Here is a 25861-nt window from a genome sequence, read left to right as displayed (position 1 = left end):
TTTTTCTCACTTACACACCTCAATGTATAAGAGACACATTCATTAGTAATAGAAGCTTAGTATGGCTGTGGTTCTCAGATCTGGAGAATGGATCAGCTAGAGGATTAAAAAACTCCTGGGGAAGATCGTTTACTCTGAAAAAAATATCCAGGAAAGTTTGAAATGCCCACTCATTAAAAATCTTGAGTAGCAAGTTGGAATAAGTTTCTCATAAGACAGGTGATTTCCCGTTTAAATGTGAAAATTACTAGCATCAATAGGATTATTCTACAAAGTTCCCTACCTGTATCCATAATTCCTATGCCTCTGTAAATATAATCATTAGCTTCCAATATCTGCTATTTGTGGAGCTTTGTTAATAGGAGAGCATCTCTCATTTTGAATAGCCTACAAAACATTAATACAAAAAGTTGCAAAGAACTAAAATAGACTGTGGCTTAGCATTCCTTCTTTCTTCAGAATACGAAATAAGTATTCATTTTAGTCTGAGTTATAAGAGCATTCCTTTACATTTTGATATTTTTACAGACATTGGTAAATTATGTTCTTCATTTAAATGAGTTAATAAGTTTATTCAGGGTAGCCAAAAATATACTCAATCAGACTTTATTATTTCTCTTTTGCTAAGAGGCATTCTGTGCCACTAGTGAACAGACCAAGCCCTTACATTACTTGTCTTTCATAAAACATTATTATCTTTTGGCATCCTCTTGCACTAGGGGAAATAAAAAGTCACATGTGGAGAAGTTCTAAATGCTAGACAGAAATGATCCTTGGAGGGCAATTTTTATCCTCCACGGAAGTATTGCAGACTTCTTCCATTAGCATAGTCCCAGGGAGCAAAAGGTTAGGGAACTGGGACTGCCAGCTCTACCTGAACACATAAGTCAACATTTCCTCCAAGCGACGAGGGAGTGTGAGAGTGCACCCACGTGTGCATTAAAGTATCTGAGACGAGAAATAACAATTGTAATATTTTACATTGCAGCGTACTGTACAGATGGTGACATTTTGTTTGTGGCTGTAGGGAAGAAAGGAAGGCAGTTTCCAGACTCCCCTCCCTCAACACCTACCATTTGGCATAGGACATGGGAGGCTGCAGAAAACGGAGGGAGTTTTGCCTCGGTTGAAACAGCTGGGAAACAGATGGAAGCTAATGTGCCATTTGCCAAAAGCCTCGTCCAAGGCTCCCACCCATTTTCCACCAAAGAAGAGTTAGTCAGGTGAAGGTAGAAGGAGCTTAAGGGTCAGCAAATGCTGGACTTTGGAAAGTGCAGGCAAGAAAAGTCCAAAAACATGTTTGAAATCCAAGATTATAGAAGTCCAGAAATGCAATCCCAAGGAGCATGTTTTTAATAGGAAGGAAAAAGTGGGAGCATCATGGGTGGAAACCACAACAGAATCATAGATCCAAGGGTGCCCACAGAATTAATTGACATTGGTGCTATTCTACTTCAATTGCACTGACAGTCTCTTTTAGGTAATGAAGTCAAGATGCACATGCCCACTCTTTGTCATGTTAATCACAATGTAATTATTCCTGGGTGATCATTGTAAATGTAACTGTGCACAGTTCGCATGGTTTTAGTCATTGGATTTGACTTTGTGAGCTACTTAGGTTTGGAATTCAGGCGGTTGGTTAAGTTGCTTTTGGATATAACTGTTGAATTATAGCCAGACTTTTGTTCAAGTTCAATCATTGGATGTATAAACCATCTTCTTGTATATTTCTAGTTTCAGGGGGCATGCATATAGATAGATATACTGCATGTAACCCTTCTTCCAAGTACTGGCCCAAGTTTTGTATGTTTGTGTGTGTCTGTGGTATTTTTGAAGTACTGTTGGATACTGAGGAAGTTAAAAGAAGTTGGTTTCAAAAATAAACACCACTTAATAGGCTTTCCTCAATGTGAGTTTGTTCATTCATGCTTATATAAGGGAATGTGTTAACCATGAATCATTCAAATTGAATTGCTCATGAGAAAAAATGCTCTGGCTTTGCTGTCAGTTTTGACTTAATATTACTGAAGGGAGTAAAGCATTGTCCCCTCATAAAGAATAATTAGCCACTGATTTCAAGCTGAATGTGGCTCCAAATTGGCGAAAATACTTTTGATTCACGTGAGAACATGCATCCTTGTGAGAGGGACCTATCTGAATATTCTGGGCTGTGACTGAGTTTGCCTCTGCCAGACCAGCCCATGGAAAAGTTAAGGGGAAAAAAAGAAAGCAATCATCGGAAAGTTTTGTTCACACGTTACCAGAATAGCAAAATGCACCGAAGATGTGGAAGTTTGCAAATCTGTAGCTAAAAGAGTGGATAATGGACACACTCATACACACACACACTTAGAGCCAGGTAAATTGGCATTGTGTAAACACAGCCGAACTGAGAGTTCGCACATCATGTAATAAGTAACTCATCCGGTCCCAGTGGCTTACAGTCAGACTGTGTCTGACATATCACAAACCACTTTTCACACCAGATAAAGCCTGCCTGCCCTGCTAAGGTAGGGAGCCAGTCAACACGGGGTTATGTGACAAGCCCGGAAATGCGACCTATGAGTCTAAAGAATTTCCGACAGCGCCACCATACCGTTCAGTGAAACACGCCCATGATTCCTCAGGGAAAAAGTAACGGCCCTGCATGCCAAAATTTTGATGTGAACCTATTGCCACTGCTGCTTACTTGTGTGTGTGTGTGTGTGTGTGTGTTAGTCGGTCAGTCATATCAGACTCTTTGCGACCCCATGGACTGTAGCCTGCCAGGCTCCTCTGTCCACGGAATTTTCCAGGCAAGAATACTGGAGTAGATTGCCATTTCCTTCTCCAGGGGATCTTTCCGACCCAGGGCTGCTACTTAGACCTAGAAAACTTTGCATTTGACCTGCTGTGATTCTGGTAAGAATCAAATCGAAACTGTTTAGCTTAGGGCACCTTGTCTAGTGGATTTCCATTATGCAGGCCCCTCTTAACTTCAGTTAGACTTCCCTCAGCCAGACAGGAAAAGAGCACTAAAAAAAACCCAACATCTTTGCACATAGCATATTTAAATATCATTAGATGAAGAAACAAATATTGCTTTAAAAGACGCTTCATAAAGCTGTTCAGTTCAGTTCATTTCAGTCACTCAGTCCTGTCCCACTCTTTGCGACCCCATGGACTGCAGCATGCGAGGCCTCCCTGTCCATCACCAGCTCCCGGAGACATGAGTTTCAAACTCATATTCATTGAGTCGGTGATGCCATCCAACCATCTCATCCTCTGTCACCCCCTTCTTTTGCTTTAAATCTTTCCTGGCATCAGGTTTTTTCCCAGTGAGTCAGTTCTTCGCATTAGGTGGCCAAAGTATTGTAGTTTCAGCTTCAGCATCAGTCCTTCCAATGAATATTCAGGACTGATTTCCTTTAGGAAATCATAAAGCTGTACCTTACTACATTTGTCAGTTTAAAAAAAAAAGTCCCTCTTTAGGTAATCTAATGGTAATCTGATTGAACCATTATTTTTTCTATATCATTTATCTCATTTGGCTTCATAGAAGAGTTCATTGTATCCCTATGTGATTAAGGCATTACTATTTATATGTAGATACTCAAAAATAACTAGAAAACTGAATTTTCTAGGGTATACAGACATGCTAGTTTATCTTGATTATGTTTATATTTCACTGAGGATAAATTTGACATGAATTATTAGAGCTGTTATGATTATATATTACTTGGTATATGTAGAATTTTTTTCACTATAGATATGCATGAATATTAAGAATGTCTTCTAACCTACATCTCAGGGATATTATATGGACAAGTAAGATTTGCTTTTGTTGTTTAGTCACTTGGTCATGTTCAGCTCTTTTATAACCCCATGAATTGAAGCCTTCCAGGCTTCTCTGACCATGGGGTTTCCCATGCAAGAATACTGCAGTGGGTTACTCCTTCTCCAGGGGATCTTTCTGACCCAGGGATTGAACCCCCATCTTCTGCATTGCAGGAAGATTCTTTACTGCTGAGCCACAGGGGGAGCCTGATTAAAAAAATAGTCTATGTTAATTATGTTTTGAACTCTTAGAAGAAAAAAAATGCCATGATATACTGTATAGGACATTATAAAATGTTGTGTTTGGCTAGCTATGTTGAATGTTATGCATCCTATGTTTATCTCATGTATAGTGAAAAGTCATTTAAAATTCTGTTCATATTTTGAGTTAAATGAGCAAAATTTTATTTATAGATTCCATGCTGCCCTAAGAATTATACAAGAATAAATAGAGCATTGTTATTGCCTTTAAGGAGACTGCACTTAAATAAAAATTAAAAAGGCAATAAATTCACACACACACACACACACTCATACACACACACACTTAAGTATACACACTTATGTATGTTTAGTCCAAGCTTGAACTGACTTTTGTGGTCTAGTTGCTAAATATTTCAATTTCTCAAATAATCACATACTGAGTCACCACTATTTTTAGGATCCCTCTGTTCAATTAAACTTAGAACTCAAGAATTTATGTTGAAAAACTTATTAGAAGAAATCTTGTATGTGAATAGTTTTAGATAAAAACTTGTTTACTAGAAAGTCTTTGTTTTTTCTTGTTATTAATGTTATAATAGCATATTAAGTGAAAGTGTTAGTCACTCAGTCATGTCTGACTCTTTGTGACTCCATTGACTGGGGCCTGCCAGGCTCCTCTGTCCTTGGAATTCTCTAGGCAAGTACTGGAGTGGTTTGCCATTCCCTTCTCCAGTGGATCTTCCCAACCTAGGGACTGAACCAGTGTTTTCTGCACTGAAGGCAGATTCTTTACCATCTATCCCACCAGGGAAGCATATTAAGAACAGTTAAGCGTTTTTGTTTATATTGATATTCCAAAAGAAGAAAACCAGACACAGCCCCAATTAGGCTGTGAGTCACCTCAGGGCACATTGGAAAAAAATGCAATTTATCTCACCCTGTCGAGATAAATCTTACTGTCTTTGGTTTCTCTCTGTTTTTACTGTGTCTAATAGAGTACCTGGAAAAGTAGTTACTCAGTAAATGTTTCTGTTATAAATGAAATGATTGAATGTGTTTGAATGAATGAACTAAATCTAATTCTCTTACTTTTCTTTCCCCCAGACTCCCAGGAAGGAAATTACAAGTCAGAAGTCAACAGCAAACCGAGAAAGGAAAGGACAGCTTTTACCAAAGAGCAAATCAGAGAACTTGAAGCAGAATTTGCCCATCATAATTATCTGACCAGACTGAGGCGATATGAGATAGCAGTGAATCTGGATCTCACTGAAAGACAGGTAATGTTGGACATTGTCATTATGTATTTTTATTGCTTTGGGTCAACAATCTTCTCTCACCATTTAAAAAATATCTAGATCAGTTCAGTTCAGTCACTGAATCATGTAAGACTCTTCGGGACCCCATGGACTGCAGCACACGAGGCCTCCCCGTCCATCACCAACTCCTGGAGTTTACTCAAACTCATGTCCATCCAGTCAGTGATGCCATTCAACCATCCCATCCTCTGTCACCACCCCCTCCTGCCTTCAGTCTGTCCCAACTTCAGGGTCTTTTCAAAAGGGTCAGTTCTTCGCATCATGTGGCCAAAATATTGGAATGTCAGCTTCAACCTCAGTCCTTCCAATGAATATTCAGGACTGTTTTCCTTTAAGATTGAATAGTTTGATCTCCTTGCAGTTCAAGGGACTCTCAAGAGTCTTCTCCAACTGCTGCTGCTGCTAATTTGCTTCAGTCGTGTCTGACTCTGTGCGACCCCACAGACGGCAGCCCACCAGGCTCCCTGGTCCCTGGGATTCTCTAGGCAAGAATACTGGAGTGGGTTGCCATTTCCTTCTCCAATGCATGAAAGTGAAGTGGCTCAGTCGTGTCTGACTCTTAGCGACCCCATGGACTGCAGCCTACCAGGCTTCTCCATCCATGGGATTTTCCAGGCAAGAGTACTAGAGTGGGGTGCAATTGCCTTCTCTGATCTTCTCCAATACCACAGTTCAAAAGCAACAGTTCTTCCTTACACAGCTTTCTTCATGGTCCAACTCTAACATCTGTACATGAGTACTGGAGAAACCATACTTTTGACTATGCAGACCTTTGTTGGCAAAGTAATGTCTCTGCTTTTTAATATGCTGTCTAGGTTGATCATAGCTTTTCTTCCAAGGAGCAAGCATCTTTTAATTCTATGGCTGCAGTCACCGTCTGCAGTGATTTTGGAGCCCAAGAAGATAAAGTCTCTCACTGTTTCCATTGTTTCCCCATCCATTTGCCATGAAGCAATGGGACCGGATGCCATGATCTTTGATTTTTGAATGTTGAGTTTTAAGTCCGCTTTTTCACTCTCCTCTTTGACTTTCATCAATTGGTTCTTTTTCTTTTTCGTTCCTTTTCGTTTTCTGCCATAAGGGTGGTGTCATCTGCATATTTTGATATTTCTCCTGGCCATCTTGATTCCACCTTGTGCTTCATCCAGCCCAGCATTTCTCATGATGTACCCTGCATAGAAGTTAAATAAGCAAGGTGATGATATACAGTCTTGATGTACTCCTTTCCCGTCTTGGAGCCAGTCTGTTGTTCCATGCCCAGTTCTTACTGTTGCTTCTTGACCTGCATACAAATTTCTCAGGAAGCAGGTAGTCCCATCTCTTGAAGAATTTTCCAGGTTGTTGTGATCCATACAGACAAAGGCTTTGGCTTAGTCAATAAAGCAGAAGTGGATGTTTTCCTGGAATTTGATCTAATGGGTGCTGGCAATTTGATCTCTGGTTCCTCTGCCTTTTCTAAATCCATCTTGAACATCTGGAAGTTCTTGGTTCATGCACTGTTGAAACCTATCTTGGAGAATTTTGAGCATTAGTTTGCTAGCGTGTGAGATGAATGCAATTGTGTAGTAGTTTGAACATTCTTTGGCATTGCCTTTCTTTGGGATTGGAATGAAAATTGACCTTTCCCAGTCCTGTAGTCACTGCTGAGTTTTCCAAACTTGCTGGCATATTGAGTGTAGCACTTTAAGAGCATCATCTTTTAGGATTTGAAATAGCTCAGCTGAAATTCCATCACCTCAACTAGCTTTGTTCATAGTGATGCTTCCTAAGGCCCACTTCACTTCCATTCTAGGGTGTCTGACTCTAGGTGAGTGATCACACCATGGTGTAATTATCATGATCTGTAATTCTAGATATCTAGATCTGTGATTCTCAAGTATCATTGGGAAGACCAATTTTCTCTTTCATGATGAAGCTTTTGCCCAGCATAATGATATAATTAAGGAAGAATAAAATAAAGTGAAGTTGCTTAGTCGTGTCTGACTCTTTGTGATCCCATGTCCATGGGATTCTCCAGGCAAGAATATTTGAGTGGGTTGCCATTTCCTTCTCCAGAGGATCTTCCCAACACAGGGATCGTACCCAGGCCTCCCGCACTACAGGCAGCCCCACCAGGGACTCCCTGAAGAATAAAAATAGTCATATTTTAAAGAAAACTGTTTATTCAGTTTATGGAATCATCATTTGCTCTGTGATTGTATCTTTCTTATTTTTTTGTTTTTAAAGTATTATTTCTTTTATATAATGATGGCATATGGAGAGGACTTCTGTTTGTTTTTTATATTCATTTATTTTTAATTGATAATTGCTGAACAATATTGAGTTGATTTCTGTCATACATCACCATAAATTAACCGTAGGTGTAGTTATGTCCCCTCCCTTTTTAACCTCCCTTCCACCTCCCACCCCATCCCACACTCTCGGTTGTTACAGAGCCCCCGTTTGTGTTCCCTGCGTCCTACAGCAAATTCCCATTGGCTATTTATTTACATATGTCAGTGTATATGCTTCCATTTTACTCTCTCCATTCATCTTGTTTGCTTATTTTTAAAATCTCCTTATTTTACATAATAGAAATTTGGGAACCCTGTGTTAGTCTCCTCTGTTGCTCAGGATAGGATCTATGTCACAGCAATACATTGACCCCCATATCTGAATGACATAGAATGAAGTTCATTGCTTGTTCACTCTGCACACTAACTTTGCAAGTCCAGTATTCCAAATAATCACTCAGGACCTCTGACCTTCTGGCATCCTGACATGTGGTGTCCTTGGCAAGAGGTAAGAAAAAGCTGAAGGTTCATGCATTGACCTTTAAATGTTTTCACCTGGAAATGACCCATGTCACTTCCATTTACACTCTAATGTCTGAAAATATTCAATGGTACTACTTGAATTTAAGGGAGCTGAGACATGGTAGGCACAAGGGCACATAGATCATTGGTAAATATCTAGCCAACAGCTCAGAGTATTTTTGAACTTGTATTTGTCTCAGAAATTAAAAATTCAGGTACCCACTCATTTAGAGAAACTTTGAAATGATTATCGATCTGTGAATACCAGTTAATAAGACATAAATAATATTTTAATTAATTACATTTTATATCCTTTCTTGGATGTTATTTGAATGGCAAATGATTTGCTCGAATAGTGTTGCCTGAGCACTCTTTTATATATGGGTTCTGATTTTCCCTAGAAGAATCTAGCCTACTGATGGTTAATAGTTGCTAATCTTTAGAAAAACATTCCTGAAAGGCAAACGCAAACATCTTTATGGACAGTGCAGTTATGATTGGCACTCTTAGGAGCAGAGTCTCATTTCCTCTTTCCCTGTGTGCACCTCCTCCAGGGATCCCATTGGAACCAAAGAAATATCAACAGGGTGTGGACAAACGAATACTATCTTAGGAGAGCGAGTTATTTTATCCAACTTCTTAAATCATTTGCTTTCCTTCTGTTAATTTCTATATTTCAGCTTTTAGTAGGATCATTCTGGGTAGTGAAAATATACAGGGGAACACTTTTATGTGGTTCTATTTATTGGCAGTTTATATTTTATTAAATATTATGACTAGTACCTAAGTTATGGAGCACAACATTTTCCTTCCCTTGAATTTCACATACAGAGTTCTCTCCATAAGTGTACAACATTTGGCATGATGGAAAGCAGGATCCAAAATCTACATCATCAGACATCTGTTTTTTTGCTCTTTTTTTTTTTTAAACTGGGAACAGAAAAAATATGATGGAGGGATGGAATTACACATTAATGTTTTTGTAAAGAGAATGTGAATTCTAGGAAATGTAACTGTATTTAAAATGATACATAAAGGAAATAAGAAACTAAAGTTTGCTTGTAGTGTACAGAAATGTGGGATGTATAACTATGGTCTTAATCAAGAGAAAAGTCAAAATCTGTGCTTTCTTTGCTGGAGATGTCCTATGGTTCCGTCATTATCTGATCATAGAGTAGAGGTTTCACTTTTGGCCAAGAATAATTTCTTTTTAGGAGCAATTCTGTAAATTTTGTTTGGAAATTTTGAAGGCATTTTGAATATTTCTTCTTTCTTCCTGACTTGCCATTCTTGGGAAAGAATTATAAGCAATTATATGAAATATTATATTATATGTATATGTACAAACACACTATATACACAGGACTTCCATGGTGACTCAGATGCTAAAGAATCAGCCTGCAATGCAGGAAACCCAGGTTTGATCCCTGGGTGGGGAATATCCCCTGAATATAGGAATGGCTGCCCATTCCAGCATTCTTGCCTGGAGAATTCCATGAACAGAGGAGCCTGGTGGGCTACAGTTCTTGGGAGTCTTGGAGAGTCGAACATGACTGAGTGACTAAAATCCTCACTTCACTTTTCATACTATACACACACACATGCCCAATTTTAATCTTTGTATTTTTTAAGAGTCCCTTTAAAATTCTGTATCACTTAGACTTTGCTGTGTAACAAACCTCTTGAAAGTCTTAATGGCTTTAAATAATAACCAGCACTTTATTTGCTCAAAGTTTTGAGGATCAAAAATTTTTGTCTGAGCTCAATTGGACAGTTCTACTTCTGGCCTTACCTAGAGCCCTTGTGCAACTCTAGGCAGCTGGTGGGTGACTAAGAACTTGTTCTCGGCAGCCTCACCTGGGACAGCTTGTCTCTGTCTCTGTTGCGGGTGTGATTTCATCTTCTATTAGGCTCCCTGACATTCTTCAAATAGTGTAGAAGTATGCCCAGGAGTATTTAGAGAAAAAAACCTCAGTGTGCGTGGGTGTTCAAAGCCTCTGCTCGCATCATGTTGCCTAACGTCGCATTGTCTAAAGCGAATCATATGACAGGCTCCGTACCAGAACACCACCTACGTGAGTGGATACACGGAAAGAAGGCAAACATTTTTGGAAGTCATTAGGGAAACAAGCCAACTATAGCCTCATAAAGGGAAAAATAACAACAACAAAAGTAAATTCTGAGATATTAGGTTTTCAGATCATTGCAAATTTGGTATTGTTCAGAAGTTTTTTATCCTATAAATCTCTATTAATAGTTTGTCAAGTTAATAAAAGATATAATGGATATATGTGGAATCTAAATTCCAAATCAAAGTTGTGTCTTTAGTTTTTGTTACTAAGAAAAATTGAATTGTTATGAGAAAAATTCGGAACAAAAACCCTGGATTTGCCAGATGGAATTGTGTATTCTTAGGCAAGTAACAATCTCCCCAAGGCATAAAATGGAAATTAAAACTACCTTCTCTTTCTTTTACTCAGGTTTAAATGTCATAATGAATGTGAAAGAAATTTTAGCATAAACTATAAAACAAATCTATTACTCAGAGGGGGAAAACTTCTTTGCTATGAAAGGCATAGTGAGTGAATTCTTTTGTAATACAAATACGTCTCATCCCAGAGAGGTATTTTCAGTTAATTTTCTCATGGTGGGGCTTTTAAAATTATAAACGTAGAGTAATCAATCAAAGCCTTTTCATTCATCTTCTTTTAATTGAGATACAGCTATTCCATTTCTTTGATTTTGCATTAATGCCATTCATACTTATCTATGTAATTTATATCTTGATTTAAAATATTAAATAGCATCCCTTTTATAGGGTTTCTACCTATAAAATATTCTAATTATAGATTTGCAATTTTTAAATTCCAATTTACTGAAAGATTTATTTTTTCCATACTTTAAAATAACATGGGATTTATTAAAGTAACTTAAATATATACACCAAAGAATATTATATCTACTCCCATATTGTTCAGTGTTTTTCTAAACTTTAATAGGATGTTTAATCTCCTAAAATATTTTTTCTCGATTTTTTAAAAGCTTTTCAAGATTCAAATACAGAGAAAGAACAGATATGTTCTATATAATGTAAATGGGAAAAGCAACAAATATTGAATCATTTCCACTAGTAGCAAAACTATTTCACAGAAATAACTTTCTCCTAAATGAAATTTAATTTATAAACAGAAGCAGTTTTAAATGTACTTTTATTTAGAAAACTTACATAGTTGCCTATAAAACATGTATATGTATACTTTGCCGGTCCGTCTAGTCAAGGCTATGGTTTTTCCAGTGGTCATGTATGGATGTGAGAGTTGGACTGTGAGGAAAGCTGAACGCCGAAGAATTGATGCTTTTGAACTGTGGTGTTGGAGAAGACTCTTGGGAGTCCCTTGGACTGCAAGGAGATCCAACCAGTCCATCCTAAAGGAGATCAGTCCTGGTTGTTCATTGGAAGGACTGATGCTAAAGCCGAAACTCCAATACTTTGGCCGCCTCATGAGAAGAGTTGACTCATTGAAAAAGACCCTGATGCTGGGAGGGACTGGGGGCAGGAGGAGAAGGGGACGACAGAGGATGAGATGGTTGGATGGCATCACCGACATGGACATTAGTTTGAGTAATCTCCGGGAGTTTGTGATGGACAGGGAGGCCTGGTGTGCTGCGATTCATGGGGTTGCAAAGAGTTGGACATGACTGAGCGACTGAACTGAACTGAACTGATATGTTATTTGTAAATACTGCTCCTTTGTTTATATCACCCAATCAATATCAGTTTAGTCATCCAGTGGTGTCTGACTCTTTGCATCCCCATGGATTACAGCTTGCCAGGCTTCCCTGTCCATCACCAAGTCCTGGAGCTTGCTCAAACTCATGTCCCAATCAATTTACCTGCCACATATTCTACAATGGGCTATACATGTGATTGTAAATATTTGAAATAATGATTAGATTTCCTTTTAGAAAAAAAATAATATATGCTAAATCCTTAAATATCACTCAGAACTCAAATTTTCAAATCTGGAAGAACAGCTCTGAAATCTCCAAAGAAATTGGACTTTTATGTTTGTGTCTCCCACATGACAATGCCTGTACAGTAGGGGACATCTATTATCCCTGTGGATTCCATCTGGCCAAAGAGGTAGAAGGGTAAAGAGAAAAGAGGCTTATCCTGCAAAGTAATTCCGTATTAGCATGTAGGTATTAAAGAAAATTGTTTTATGTTCAATAAAAGTGGAGACACTGGGACAAAGTTAAGTTTTAAATATTTTAATTATGTACTTAGTCATTCGGTTGTATCTGACTCTTTGAGACCCTATGGATTGTAGCCTGCCAGACTCCACTGTCCATGGGGATTCTCCAGGCAAGAATACTGGAGTGGGTTTCCATGCCCTCCTCCAGGGGATCTTCCCAATCCAGGGATTGAACCCAGGTCTCCTGCATTGCAGGTGGATTCTTTTAATGTCTGAGCCACCAGGAAAGCCCAACGCTGTTTTGTGTAACAGTTACCACTGTAGTAACAATCCAGCTTCTAATCCACACCTTCACGTGTACAACATATTGTTCCATACTGTTCTCAATCAACAGCTAATAATCCTTAATTGGCAGAGTCACTTGGAATACTTTGAAGAGTCAGTCAGTCTAAAGACCCTCCTGTCCCAAGGTATTTTTAAGTTTGACAAGCTTATTCTGGCTTTTTCATCCATCCAGACACACTTGGAAAAAACTCATGCCAAAGTTTTAATATCTCACAGTGGGATGAAGAGGGAAGGCTGTTGCATAAAACTATAGGAATGTCAAAAAATGGACATATTTATAGAGTCAAGACTGCCAGATATAGAAAGAATGAGAGCTCCTTCCATGTCACAGAATCATTTTACAAAGCTAATCAAAGGTGCGATGTTGCAGATTTGTAAGCTAACTGATCGGAATAAACAGACTGAATTCATGATTCCACTGCCAAAATAAATGGAAAAATCCCACCTAGCTGGATCACATTCCGTTAGTGGAAATGAGAGGGATTATGTTTTGTTTGTTACTCACAAATCATTAAATGGCTCATTGCCAAGTGTTTTCCAAATAGACATCAATTTTTTGGATGACTATGAAGGAGAATTTTTCCTGGGCCAAGTAAATAGTGGTTTTGTCTTTTACTCAGCATTTTACACAACCCTTCTCCTTTGTAGGTTAACTTCTATACATTTATATGAGTACTTTTAGTTATTTAGCTAATTAAGTTATGTCTGCAAGATCAGACATATTGTCTATTCAAGGTAACCTTGTGTAGTCAGTGATTTTAAATATTTCCTCATATCTTTAGTTTTTAGCAGTCATCTAGAGTAACAGTTAGATGTTTCTTTTGCTTACACCATGGTATGACTGTTATTTTGAGAGATTAAGTATGATTGGGCTCTGACCAGAAAAACTGGGGGAGAGAATAGGGTGAATGAGTTGATGGTGGAATATAAAATAAGCTTTAAGTTTGGGACTTTCCTCAATAAGGAAACAATTAATTTATATTTAATCAGCAAATCAACAGTATTTTGAAACATATCATGTGTTGCAACACAGATCATCATTTAAAGTGTAATGTTAAAGAAAAACATCGTCTGCTGTGAAAGATTACTCCTTTTTCACATTATTCTTGCAGTCATATAATTTTTTTTTTCATATAGTGTATGGTAAAGTCTTACTAAGAAGTTCCTGAAAATTTTGAGGAGCCGATTCAACTTTTGTGTTGGTATGTTCAACTTTAAAGAGATATTCTGTTATCTCAATATGTATATACAGCATTATATATGTTCCATGACATCTATAAAAAAATAAACACAAGTCTAATAAAGGACAATTTCTAGGGAATTTGGCTATAGGAGACTTTCTACAAGTCAATCTCCCTATTTCTTTGACTCTTCATGAAAACCTCAGAAATATAGTCAATTTAGGATGGATTTTAACTTCATTTCTCTCTAGCACTTATAATTTTTATGCAAGACAGTTTTTTTCAGTTTTTAAAATTTTTCCAGTTATTGAAATTACTGAATACTTTTGTGTCAGTATATATTCTTATGACAGTAGCAATTGCCATTACAAGTTCTTAGAATAATTTTGGAGACAGCCCCTAAATTTAATAAACGTGCAGTGAGGGCTCACATATATTCTGATATTAAAGTTGCTAGTCAAGAAATAATCAGAGTATTTAATTAGATTGAATCTTAATAATTGCTAGTGTTCTTCTGTTCTTATAAGAATGATGAGTTTCTGTGTTTCAATCAAATATTTATATTTGATAAATTTCATAAAATTAGACAGTGGCTAGGGAAGAGGTCATTTCTTAAAATAGTATGCACTGGTTGTGATGATATGTTGCTATTGTTAAAACTTAAGCCGGAGATTAGAGAAGATGTTGAGAACAAAGGCCGTCATTCTAGTTGATCTTAGTAGTTTAAGCCAGGTAAGTACCAGCAGTAGAATTTGAAATACACAAATTCCATGTATTCAAGAACTGCTGTTTAGGAAATTTTTAACACAGTAATGGAGTAAGGTGCCTGACTTAGTTCTGATATTTTCACTCAGATTTGCTGAAGTCTTTTGTTCATGATCTACTGAGGTGGCAGGATTTCACTTAAAATAACTAAAAGATACATCCTTTTTTTTAATCTTGTGTAGAAATAGGATTAGGAGTAGTGAAATTTCACTGTAAATTATTATTCATAAAGAGGTCACTTGAGTTGAATTCCATCATGTTTGACAGAAAGAGTTATAGTTGTTAGCATTTAGTACTGCTGCGGCATTTCTAGAGGGTCAAAATAAAAGTAATCAGTCCTCTAAGAATTTTGCTCACCGTGTGAATTATTACTCTGGCTACATTTTGGGAAAGGAGAATGTAATACATGTGATTGGCTTGTAATAGTGCCCGTTGCATTACTGTTTATTATGGAGAATTTCATTTGTTTCCTAAAAAAGAGTTTATTTCTTGTTCAGCATGTTATTTGCCCATGGCTACCAATGGCTAATGTGTATTCATTCAGTTTGTCCAAAGACATGTGAAATAGTAAATGTTTTATGACTACATTAGTGAGCCTGGTTCTCAGGCATTCTAAGGACAAAAAAAAAAAAAAAAGAGGCTATGAAACTGAAAATTATAGAGGCCAGGAAGTGATTTCCTGGTCATAAACATTGTTCTAAAATAGAGGAGAAAGGTGAGAGGCAGTCTCTATGCAGGAATTCAGTCTTAAGTCATGGAATATGTCCTAACCCCCTCCACCCTCCAGTCCCACCCCCCGCCCAAAACGCACACACACACACGCTTGCACACTACCTCCCAACCCCATGTTGCACTGCTGTAGAAACTGGCGGCTCCCATGAACTTTTTGGAAACAGCCAAGGGATTCCTTCTCTTAATCAGATATAAATCTATTCAGGCAGGAAGAGTAAGGAAGCTTTCTTTTCCCCCATTTTTCATCCCTACCTTAGAGAGCAATCTGAGCTCTAATTCTTCAGTTCATCTACTGACTTTGCCACTGAATTACTTGGATATATCTTACTAGAGTCTGTTTACATTAGGTTTACTAGATCAGCTGCCATGAGCAATTTAATCACACAGGTGTGATGAAATTTCCAAATTGTATTTATACAATTACTCCTTTGCATGCTTTCACATGTTAAAGATGTGGATAAATATTTGTTAGACAGTGTCTACAGTATTTCAAGTGTTCATATACAAATAGAAACAGTTGGAATATTAAATCTACAAATTCCAGATGTTTAGAGACATCTAGATATGTCACTGAAATATTTATTTTCATCCAGATGTTATGTGTTATGATTGTTTCTTCAAAAGACAGACATTTATGGTATTCTATAAATATGGGTTATAGCATCACGTAGATTCTACTTTCTATCAACATTTTGCCTCAGGCCATTTTAGGAAATTGTATGGCAGTCCAGATACATATTTCATGTGTGTTCTCCTGATGTACTGTGAACCCTCAAATGAACTTATACATAGAAGGCCATATGTGAATGACTAAATAAATTAAAGAGATAAAATGAATGTTTAACAAAACCAAGAATGAGTCTCACTTACATTATTTTTATTAAAGAGAAAAATTAGATTTCTAGATTCTGAAATACATCATTTAAGCAAATTAGTGACAATAATTAAGATTCTCTGAGCTGCTTTCTTTACTAATATGTGAATAAATGTTTTTATATTTATTTATATAGTAGTTTGATCATGCAGGCAATGTGAATACAAAATACTTTGTTAACTAAGGGATAAAGAGTGAGATTTCATAATAATCAGATATTCTGAAAAGTAAGGTTTATAACTGAGCACTTAAATGTTTACAGCTAATATTATAAGCTATTATTTCATTTGTTATTTTTTATTATGAAGATTTTGTTGAAAAAATATTATCTTCATGCAGTCATTAAGAGTCTACAAGTCTAGTTCATATTGCTTTGATTTCATGAAAAATAGTATTTCTTCATTACTCAGATTCTTGTGGGAGAAATTTTTATCTGGGTTGTTGATCATCAGTTCAGTTCATTTCAGTTCAGTTTAGTTGCTCATACGTGTCTGACTCTTTGCAACCCCTTGAATCGCAGCACACCAGGCCTCCCTGTCCATCACCAACTCCTGGAGTTCACTTAAACCCATGTCCATTGAGTTGGTGATGCCATCCAACCATTGCATCCTCTATCATCTCCTTCTCCTCCTGCCCTCAATCCCTCCCAGCATCAGGGTCTTCTCCAATGAGTCAACTCTTCGTATGAAGTGTCCAAAGTAGTGGCGTTTCAGCTTCAGCATCAGTCCACATATTATGCAACAAAATATACTTTATATGGAATCTTGCCTTAGAGCCAAACTTTAAAAAAGGAAATAATAAAAAATTAATTAACCAGCATTTCCAGAGAAATTGCAGATATGGGATAAATTGACTTTAAGCCCAAATAAAGCAATAAATGTTTGCAAAATTTACATATCATTCTCCGAGATGGGCAGATTTGTTTTATTTGTATGCAAAATATTTGATGATACAGTGTCCCAGCTCCTAAGGTACTACTCTAGGTTACTAGGATGAAAAACGCAGAGGCACACAGGATGCCAGTAGCAATAACATCATGAGATTCCCAGAGGAAGGAAATCATTTTCTTTAATTGTGTGGCAACAAAGCAGTGTGTGACATTGAATGTACGGGTAGAGTTCATGCCATCTTATGGACCATTCGGGGAGTCTCTTATTAGGGAGTTAGCAATGACACTAACTACAACTGCAAGCAATTTAAGGATATTCTGTAAAAGATGAAACTAATCTCTCTGCATCTCAGTATATGCCAAAGGCCTCACATACAGTCAGTAAACTGCCCTTGAGGGCTGGAATTATTTCTTATTTATTTGTATTCATTCCTTGGTCTAACCACTCTTACCTATTACTAAGCATGCAGTAATACTGAGTGTATGAATGAGTGAATAGAGATTCCAAGTTACAAAGAAAGAATGAGATTAGTTTAACTGTACTTAGTTTATAAATACAGATTTTTATATGAAACAAACTTGTAAACTTTAATCAAAATAATTTTCTTATTTTAAAAATTGTCAAAGCATTTGAATGATTATTCTTTAGTGGTCTTACAAAAGTATTTTTTCAATCCAGCCAACAAAACTGGATTATTACGTGATAACAAATTAAACTATAAAGCTTCTTTATTTATAAAACCATGGTGTTATTATTCTAATGGCAATAATGACATAATTTGAAATTACTTTTATAGATTTGTTTTTAATACTGTGATGGTTGTGGAAAAATGTATGCTTCCCCCCCAGATCTTCCTCTCCTTATTTTAGTTTGTCCCAATATTTCATAGTATATTTGAAAATACATCTGGACACACTGACTATTGAATTTCTGTACTTTTTCTTCACAATTTATAAGGTGTACTCATCATTGCACATATTGCTGTTTTGTTCCATTACTAAATTCATGGAGTTCCCATATGAAATATGTAGCCTGATCCCTTGAAAAAATACGTAAAGGTGTTAGAATTATTAGATTTATTATATAATCATCAAATGCTTTCACCTACATGCATATATCTATAAACCACATATATGTATGGATGTGTGTGTGTGCTAGTTAGTCTTGTTCAACTCTTTTGTGACCCCATGGATTGTAGCCCACCAGGCTCCTCTATACATGGGACTCTCCAGGCAAAAGTACTGGAGCGAATAGCCATTTCCTCCTCCAGGGGATCTTCCAATCCAGAGATTGAACCCATGATTCTTGCGTCTCTCACACTGGCAGAATTCTTTACCACTGAGCCACTTGGGAAGCCCTTTATGATTGGTTACATAACTACTATTGAAGCTACTCATGAAGTCTTTTGTTAGTCTGTTTAAGAAAATGAAATGGCAAAATTTCACATGGTAGAGACAGGAAACAACACAAAATAGCCTATACTGTTTCTAAAATCCATACCATCTTCTTACATTTTTCTCATGTAGAATTGCACATAACAGGCTTTATACTGGTATTACAGAATTACTGCATCCCTTCTCCTAAAAAAGGAAATAAGTGTAGATTTAACAAAATCTATTCCTCCCATTTTCTGCCAAGATTATTTTGGCTGGATGTTTCACTCTTCAGTGACAATGATGATGATGTGTTTCTTCCATCTGGATTTGTCCATGGAGAAAATGTCTCTATGGAGAATCTTGAAAGGCTCATTATTCCAACAGTACAAATACGAAAATTGAGGCAGAGAGAAGTATAATTTTCTCAAATTCACGCAGAAGTGAAGCCAGAAGTAGCGCCCAATTCATGTGGAAAAGATCTAATGAAACATGCAATGTCAAGATTACAGTGGTAATTAAATTGAGTAGTATAATTACCTAAATTACAGTACAGGAAGATAGTGTTATATTTACAAACCTAATTATATTGAGTAGGAGAATTACCTGAATGATACTAATCATATGGATGGCATTCACATACTTTATATGCTTTACTTTTCTAACCTGAAGGCTTAAAAAGTATGAGTTTGAAACATAACAGGAACAAAACAAAATAAAATCAATTTGAAGCCAAACCAACCCCAGGTTTAAATTCTGGCACCACATTTTCCTATCTTTGTGTTCTTAGGCAAGTTGTTTAACCTTTAAGTCTCAACGTCCTCATCTATAAAAATTCGTGTGTGGAAAATGCATATGTAGCACCTATCGTTATAGTTGCTTAGCCTTAAGTAAATATGTGATTAAAAATCACAACTTATCATTTGGTTATTAAGTAACAATGATACAAGAATACCAATCCACTAGTTTTTAATCAATCTATTTTAGTACAAATTGTGACTTTCTACATTTTCTTATTTTTTTTTATAACTAAGTGGATTAATAAATAGCATATTAAAAAGCAGAGACATTACTTTGCCAACAAAGGTCCGTCTAGTCAAGGCTATGGTTTTTCCAGTGGTCATGTATGGATGTGAGAGTTGGACTGTGAAGAAAGCTGAGTGCTGAAGAATTGATGCTTTTGAACTGTGTTGTTGGAGAAGATTCTTGAGAGTCCCTTGGACTGCAAGGAGATCCAACCAGTCCATCCTAAAGGAGATCCGTCCTGGTTGTTCATTGGAAGGACTGATGCTGAAGCTGAAACTCCAATACTTTGGCCACCTCATGCAAAGAGTTATTCATTGGAAAAGACCCTGATGCTAGGAGGGATTGGGGGCAGGAGGAGAAGGGGACGTCAGAAGATGAGATGGTTGGATGGCATCACTGACTCGATGGACATGGGTTTGGGTGAACTCTGGGAGTTGGTGATGGACAGGGAGGCCTGGCGTGCTGCAATTCATGGGGTCTCAAAGAGTCGGACATGACTGAGCGACTTAACTGAACTGAACTGAATGTATAATACAAGATTTCAGTTATAGTCTGATAGAACAATGAAAATGCAGAGTTGAGAAATGACATAGTTTGAAGATTTTTTTTGTGCCAGCAGCTGAGAAAACGGTACTGATTTTAATGGAGTATTGTGATTTATTGTGATTTGAAGACCACTGAAATAAATACATCTTTAGAAATATAGTATCTTTCTCTTTAGTGTCTCTTGGTACTTTGAATTTACAGAAATTGAGATTGTTTACAAAATGAAAATGGAAAATCAAAATATTCCTGAAGTAGAATAAAACATAGCTATCTGTGTTAAATATGAAGACTTCCTATGAAATTATAATAATTAAGATGATGTTTTTATCAAAAGGAGAGAACAACTGAGTGCATCAATAAAGCTATGCATGCATGGAAACTTGACATATGACAGAGTTGAAAACAATAATTTCTGGGAAAAGGGTGGACTATTTGTTAAATGGTCTTGGAACAACTGTAATAAATAAATAAATAAATAAACTGGAATAAAGTAAATTTAGAAATTTTCTTTGCAGTATATACTAAAATCAGTAGTCTGAGTTAAGGACTTACTTCGATTTGAAATGCAAACCTTATAACGTTTTAAAAGAAGACATAGAAGAGTATCTTAATGGTCACAGAAGGAAAGTTTTTAATGAAGACATGAAAAAGATAGTCATAACAGAAGCAATTGATAAATTTGAATATAATAAATTTTATAATTTCTGATCATCAAAAGATACCCAAAAGATATCAAAAGATACCCAAGGAAAGGAAAAGGACACACTATAAACTGATAGATTGTAATAACAGCCATATTACCCCAAAGCATTAAATTAGCATCTGGAACATATTTTATGAGTCCATAAGGAATGCAACTGAACAACAAAATAAGGAATGAAATTAAGTCAAAAAACATTCACTGCAACCCAAAGATGTGGAGGCATTTCACAAAAGAAGAGATACAAATGGATCATAAACACTTAAAGATGCTTTACCTTATTAGTAATCAGGAAACGGAAAATTAGAACATGGTGAGATAACATTTATGGTCATTATATTGGAAAAAAATCACTTATAAATCCAAATAATGACACTAAGATGTGGATCAATAAGAACTCTCACACTCTGGACTGTGAAAATTGATGAAACTTTAGAAAGTAGTTTTTCTATATTATCACGTTAAATTCAGCGTTCATACACCCTGGGGTCCACTGAGGGCAACTCCTGGATATTTACTCAGAGAAGTTCTATCACACGCTTATCACAGCACAACTGCAAGAATATTTATAACAGCATCAATTATAAAAGAAAAAACAATCGTTCAAGAGTCTGAACAGGGGAATGGGTGGGCACACAGTGATATATTCACAGAGTGGAATCGTACATAATCGTAAAAAGAGAATGCCATGCCTTGAATCAACATGGATTAGAAACCTAGAGTTAATGGTATGTGTAGAATAGATAAACCACGAGGTCCTACTGTATAGCACAGGGAACTATATTCAACATCATGTGATAAACTATAATGGAAAAGAATATGAAAAAGAATGTGTGAGTCACTTTGCTATATAGTAGTAAAAACACAACATTGTAAAACAGCTGTACTTCAATAAAGAAAGAGAAACCAAATAAAATGGGACAATATTAAAAAAAAAGAAAAAACCATGGCTTATAGTTAAAAGCATTCCATTTTGATAAACCTAAAAGACAAGAAGAATTAAACAGTACTTTTTAGGGTCCACATGGTGAAAAAAGCTGTTGTCTCTGATTATTTGTTTCAAATACAGGCTTGTGCTCAGCGTGCTCAGTTCTGTCAGACTGTTTACAGCCCTTTTCACTTTTGCCCGCCAGGCTCCTCTGTTCCAGGGATTTCCCAGTCAGGGATACTGGAGTGGGTTGCCATTTCCTCCTCCAGGGGATCTTGCTGACCCAGGGATCAAACCCACATTTCTGTGTCTCCTGCACTGCAGGCAGATTCTATACCCACTGAGCCATCAAGGAAGCCCAAATAAAGGCTTAGGGATGATAAACACAAAATTCAGGCTTGTGGTAACTTTGAGTGGAGAAGGCAGAGAAATGCAATGTAAAAGGAACACTTAGCTTACCTAGCTTAATAAGAATATACAAAGATGAGAAGTGCAATAGGAAAGGAACTAATTTTCTCCTAAACAAGAAAATGAAATGATGCCATTATTATGGTTGTGGCCATGGATGGTCATTTAATGCATATGTACAATTTTTGTTTTATTATGTGCATGCATGCTAAATCACTTCTGTCATATATTAGGTAACTTCAATTAAGACTTTAGAAGAAAAATATATTTCTACAAAGCTGATGTGATTAACATAATATACAAACTCAGTATTAACATTTAACAAGTATTAGTGAAAATTTTGGATGGCAAGGAGATCAAACCAGTCCATCCTAAAGGAATTCAACCATGAATATTCATTGGCAGGACGGATGCTGAAGCTGAAACTCTAATACTTTGGCCACCTCATGCAAAGAACTGACTCATTGGAAAAAGACCCTGATGCTGGGCACGATTGAGGGCAGGAGGAGAAGGGGGCAACAGAGGATGAGATGGTTGGGTGGCATCACTGACTCAATGGACATGAGTTTGAGCAGGCTTTGGGAGACGTTGAAGGACAGGGAAGCCTGGTGTGCTGCAGTCCATGGGGTCACAGAGTCAAGCAGGACTGAGCGACTGAACAACAGTACCAGGGAACATTTTTGATCTTGTTTTGAGGAAATCGGAATCACATATTTGTAATGGAAAATCAAAGTATTAAGGGCGGAGAAAAAGCATAGTTCAAAAGAAGATGGACTCACTCTGAGGTAAAATGGCCAAATGAAGCTCTGTGAGTGCAGCGGTGGACTGTGGGCGCAGAATGACCTTCCAGACGGAGCTTCATCAGTAGCTCCCTGAGTATATTTTAGGTTGGTCCAGACATTGATTGCAGGGGGAGGCGGCAGAGTGGGTGTTGTTTGACCAAGGCAGTTACTGAATGGTCGTTCTCATTCACAGAAACTCTTTATAAACTAAATACCTTTGAACAACCTGAAATGATACAGTAGTTTCCCACCTATGTTTTTTACATCATGTGTCCTAAAATGGGCTTCCCAGGTGGGCTAGTGGTAAAGAACCTGCCTGCCAGTGCAGAAGATGTCAATGACGGGGCTTTGATCCCTGAGTAGGGAAGATCTCCTGGGGGAGGAAATGACAACACCCTCCAGTATTCTTGCCTGGAGGATCGCATGGACAGAGGAGCTTGCGAGGCTATGGTCCTTTGGGTCACACGGAGTTGGACACGACTGAAGCAACTTTGTTACTGCTCAGTCGCCCAGTCGTGTCTGACTCTTTGCTACCCCATAGACTGCAGCACGCCAGGCTTCCCTGTCCTTCACCATCTCCCGGAGCTTGCTCAAACTCATGTCCATTGAATCAGTGATGCCATCCAACCGTCTGGTCCTCTGTTGTCCCCTTCTCCTCCTGCCTTCAATCTTTCCCAGCATCAGGGTCTTTTGAAGCGACTTAGCACATGTCATAAAATGCAAACTACAGGACTTGGTACCTTCTGAATGTTTTAAAATTATTCTGAACATGGGCCCTGATTAAATTCAATGGTGACTTATTTTCATATTCATTCTTTCACAGTGTATTTGTAAAAGCTTTTGAAAAGCCATTTTTTTTCCATTGATGACCAGAATGAAAGAAAAAAATGTGTCCATTTCACTTTCTTTCACTTGTTCCCTTTCTTTGTTAAAGGTGAAAGTGTGGTTCCAGAACAGGCGAATGAAGTGGAAGAGAGTAAAAGGAGGACAGCAAGGCGCTGCCGCTCGAGAAAAGGAACTGGTGAATGTGAAAAAGGGAACACTCCTCCCTTCAGAGCTGTCGGGAATCGGTGCCGCCACCCTCCAGCAAACAGGGGACTCGCTAGCAAACGAAGACAGCCACGACAGTGACCACAGCTCTGAGCATGCTCACTTATGATATAGACAGAGGCGATCAGCTATATTCTCAGGAAAGAGATGTTGTGATGGCAAGCCTTACTCAAACGTCGTTTACACAGAGAGAGGACTATGACCTTGATTTTTAATATTATTAAATTCAGGCATCCCGAGTCTGTTTTTCATGATTTATAGAGGGTTTACACTAAGTGCCACTTATGAAAGATGCTTTCACAGACAAGATGGAGGTGAACTTCCTTTGAATACTCCAGAGGTGTTGGTCGTGTGTATGACAGTGAGCAGCCTTTGTGTTTGCTTTTGCTTGCACTGAAAATTAAATTGCTATCAAGAGCAAACTATGAAGCATTTGTATTGAAGGTGCCTCCAGAGTGAAGATACAGAAGATGAATTGGCTTTGAACATTGCAGATGTCCAAGGTCATGTGTGTGACAGTGGGCAGGTATTTGCTCTCGCTTGCACTGACAATTACATTACTATTCAAGAATAAACCATGAAACATTTTTATCCCGAACAGCCACAGTGCCTGAAATCATTCTTAAGTGGGTTAAAAAAAAAATGTATTTTAACTCTGTATATATTACCCTTAAGTCATTTTCCTGTCTTCACTACGTTTAGCAATGCATTCATATTAGCTGATGAAAATAGCCACTCACGATGACAAACAGAACCAGCTTCTTGTATTTTTATATATTTTGTCATCCCAGAAACAATCAGCACGTGCTTACTTGTGTTCAAGTAGAGAAAAATACATTAGAGTCTGATAGGGAATATTCTTGTACCACAGACAAAACAAATCTTATGTTGCATTTTCTATCAACTGCTGCTAATACATTATTATAAAACTTACCTAGCTCCTCAATTCTTCCTATCTATAGCTTGGAAAAAAAAATTTAGGATCATAGGCAAATCAGTTACTTGCAAAAAGAGCTTTTGTATGACAAACATTGTCTGATTTTATTTCTGTAAAATGCTAGCTGTTGTGAATATGATTTAATTAACAAAAAAAAGGGGTTCCTCCCGATTGGCGATGGTAATAGACAACTTGCAAAACAAAATTGATTCCTCAAGTTGGTAGAAGGTAAAATTCTGAATGTCTTCAAATTAAGTTCAGTGAAAACACATTTTTTTCATATATGATGTATTCATGCAGAACAAAAATTTTTGTATTTTGTAAAAAAAATGTTAAATAAATGATCCTTTGTAAATAATTTTGGTCTTCCTACTGTGATTTCCTATATGTTTACAAGCTTTAATGTAAATACTTAAAAAACTCCCCAATTCATGTGTACTTGTGTAAAAGCAGATGATCATAATTAGTGAATCATCTACATTTTTATTTCTGAAATTTTTTATTATGAAAAGATCATTGTGTAATAAAAAAGCATCTGAGAATAGGCATATGGTAAGCCATTTCCCTGAATTGAAGAATATGCCAAATAGATTTCATTGTGTTTTAGGAAATAAAAGGAGAAAAGTAATATTATTCACCACAATGAGAGAAACCATCATACATTTTTAAGCTTATGTATAATAGTCATGTTTCATCCAATGATTGTTTTTACACAAACATATCCAGAGTTTTTCATGTGAAAATAAGCTCCATAAGCTAATCCGAATTCTCAGCCCTAGAGAAAATTACCAATATAAGAAGTCCAGGACTATACTGACTTAACGTGCTTGGTATCATGCAGATTGTGCATACATTGGATACATACATCCTACTTAATAACTTTGTGGCATTGTTCTTCATGTGTCCCATATTTTAAACACAAATATATTGAAATATCCAGCAGTTCCTCCTACCCCTTGATTAATTAGAAATAAAGAACACTAATCTGTAGAAATTT

At 37.0% G+C, this 25861-nt stretch overlaps 1 protein-coding gene across 1 annotated transcript in view; it reads left to right on the top strand.

Annotated features, from left to right (window-relative positions):
* MEOX2 (mesenchyme homeobox 2) overlaps window positions 1–25222 on the top strand; it is a 72494-nt gene extending 47272 nt beyond the window's left edge. Inside the window, exons 2-3 of the mRNA XM_065939617.1 lie at window positions 5125–5297; window positions 23812–25222. Coding sequence (XP_065795689.1) covers window positions 5125–5297; window positions 23812–24036 — 398 coding nt within the window. The 3' untranslated portion in view covers window positions 24037–25222. The remainder of the gene's footprint in view (window positions 1–5124; window positions 5298–23811) is intronic.
* Window positions 25223–25861: the final 639 nt, after the last annotated feature.

The sequence above is a fragment of the Muntiacus reevesi genome, chromosome 6 (assembly GCF_963930625.1).
Source record: "Muntiacus reevesi chromosome 6, mMunRee1.1, whole genome shotgun sequence".
Lineage (NCBI taxonomy): Eukaryota > Metazoa > Chordata > Mammalia > Artiodactyla > Cervidae > Muntiacus > Muntiacus reevesi.
Note: the sequence above shows the minus strand (reverse complement) of the source record. Positions and strands in the feature narration are given on the sequence as shown.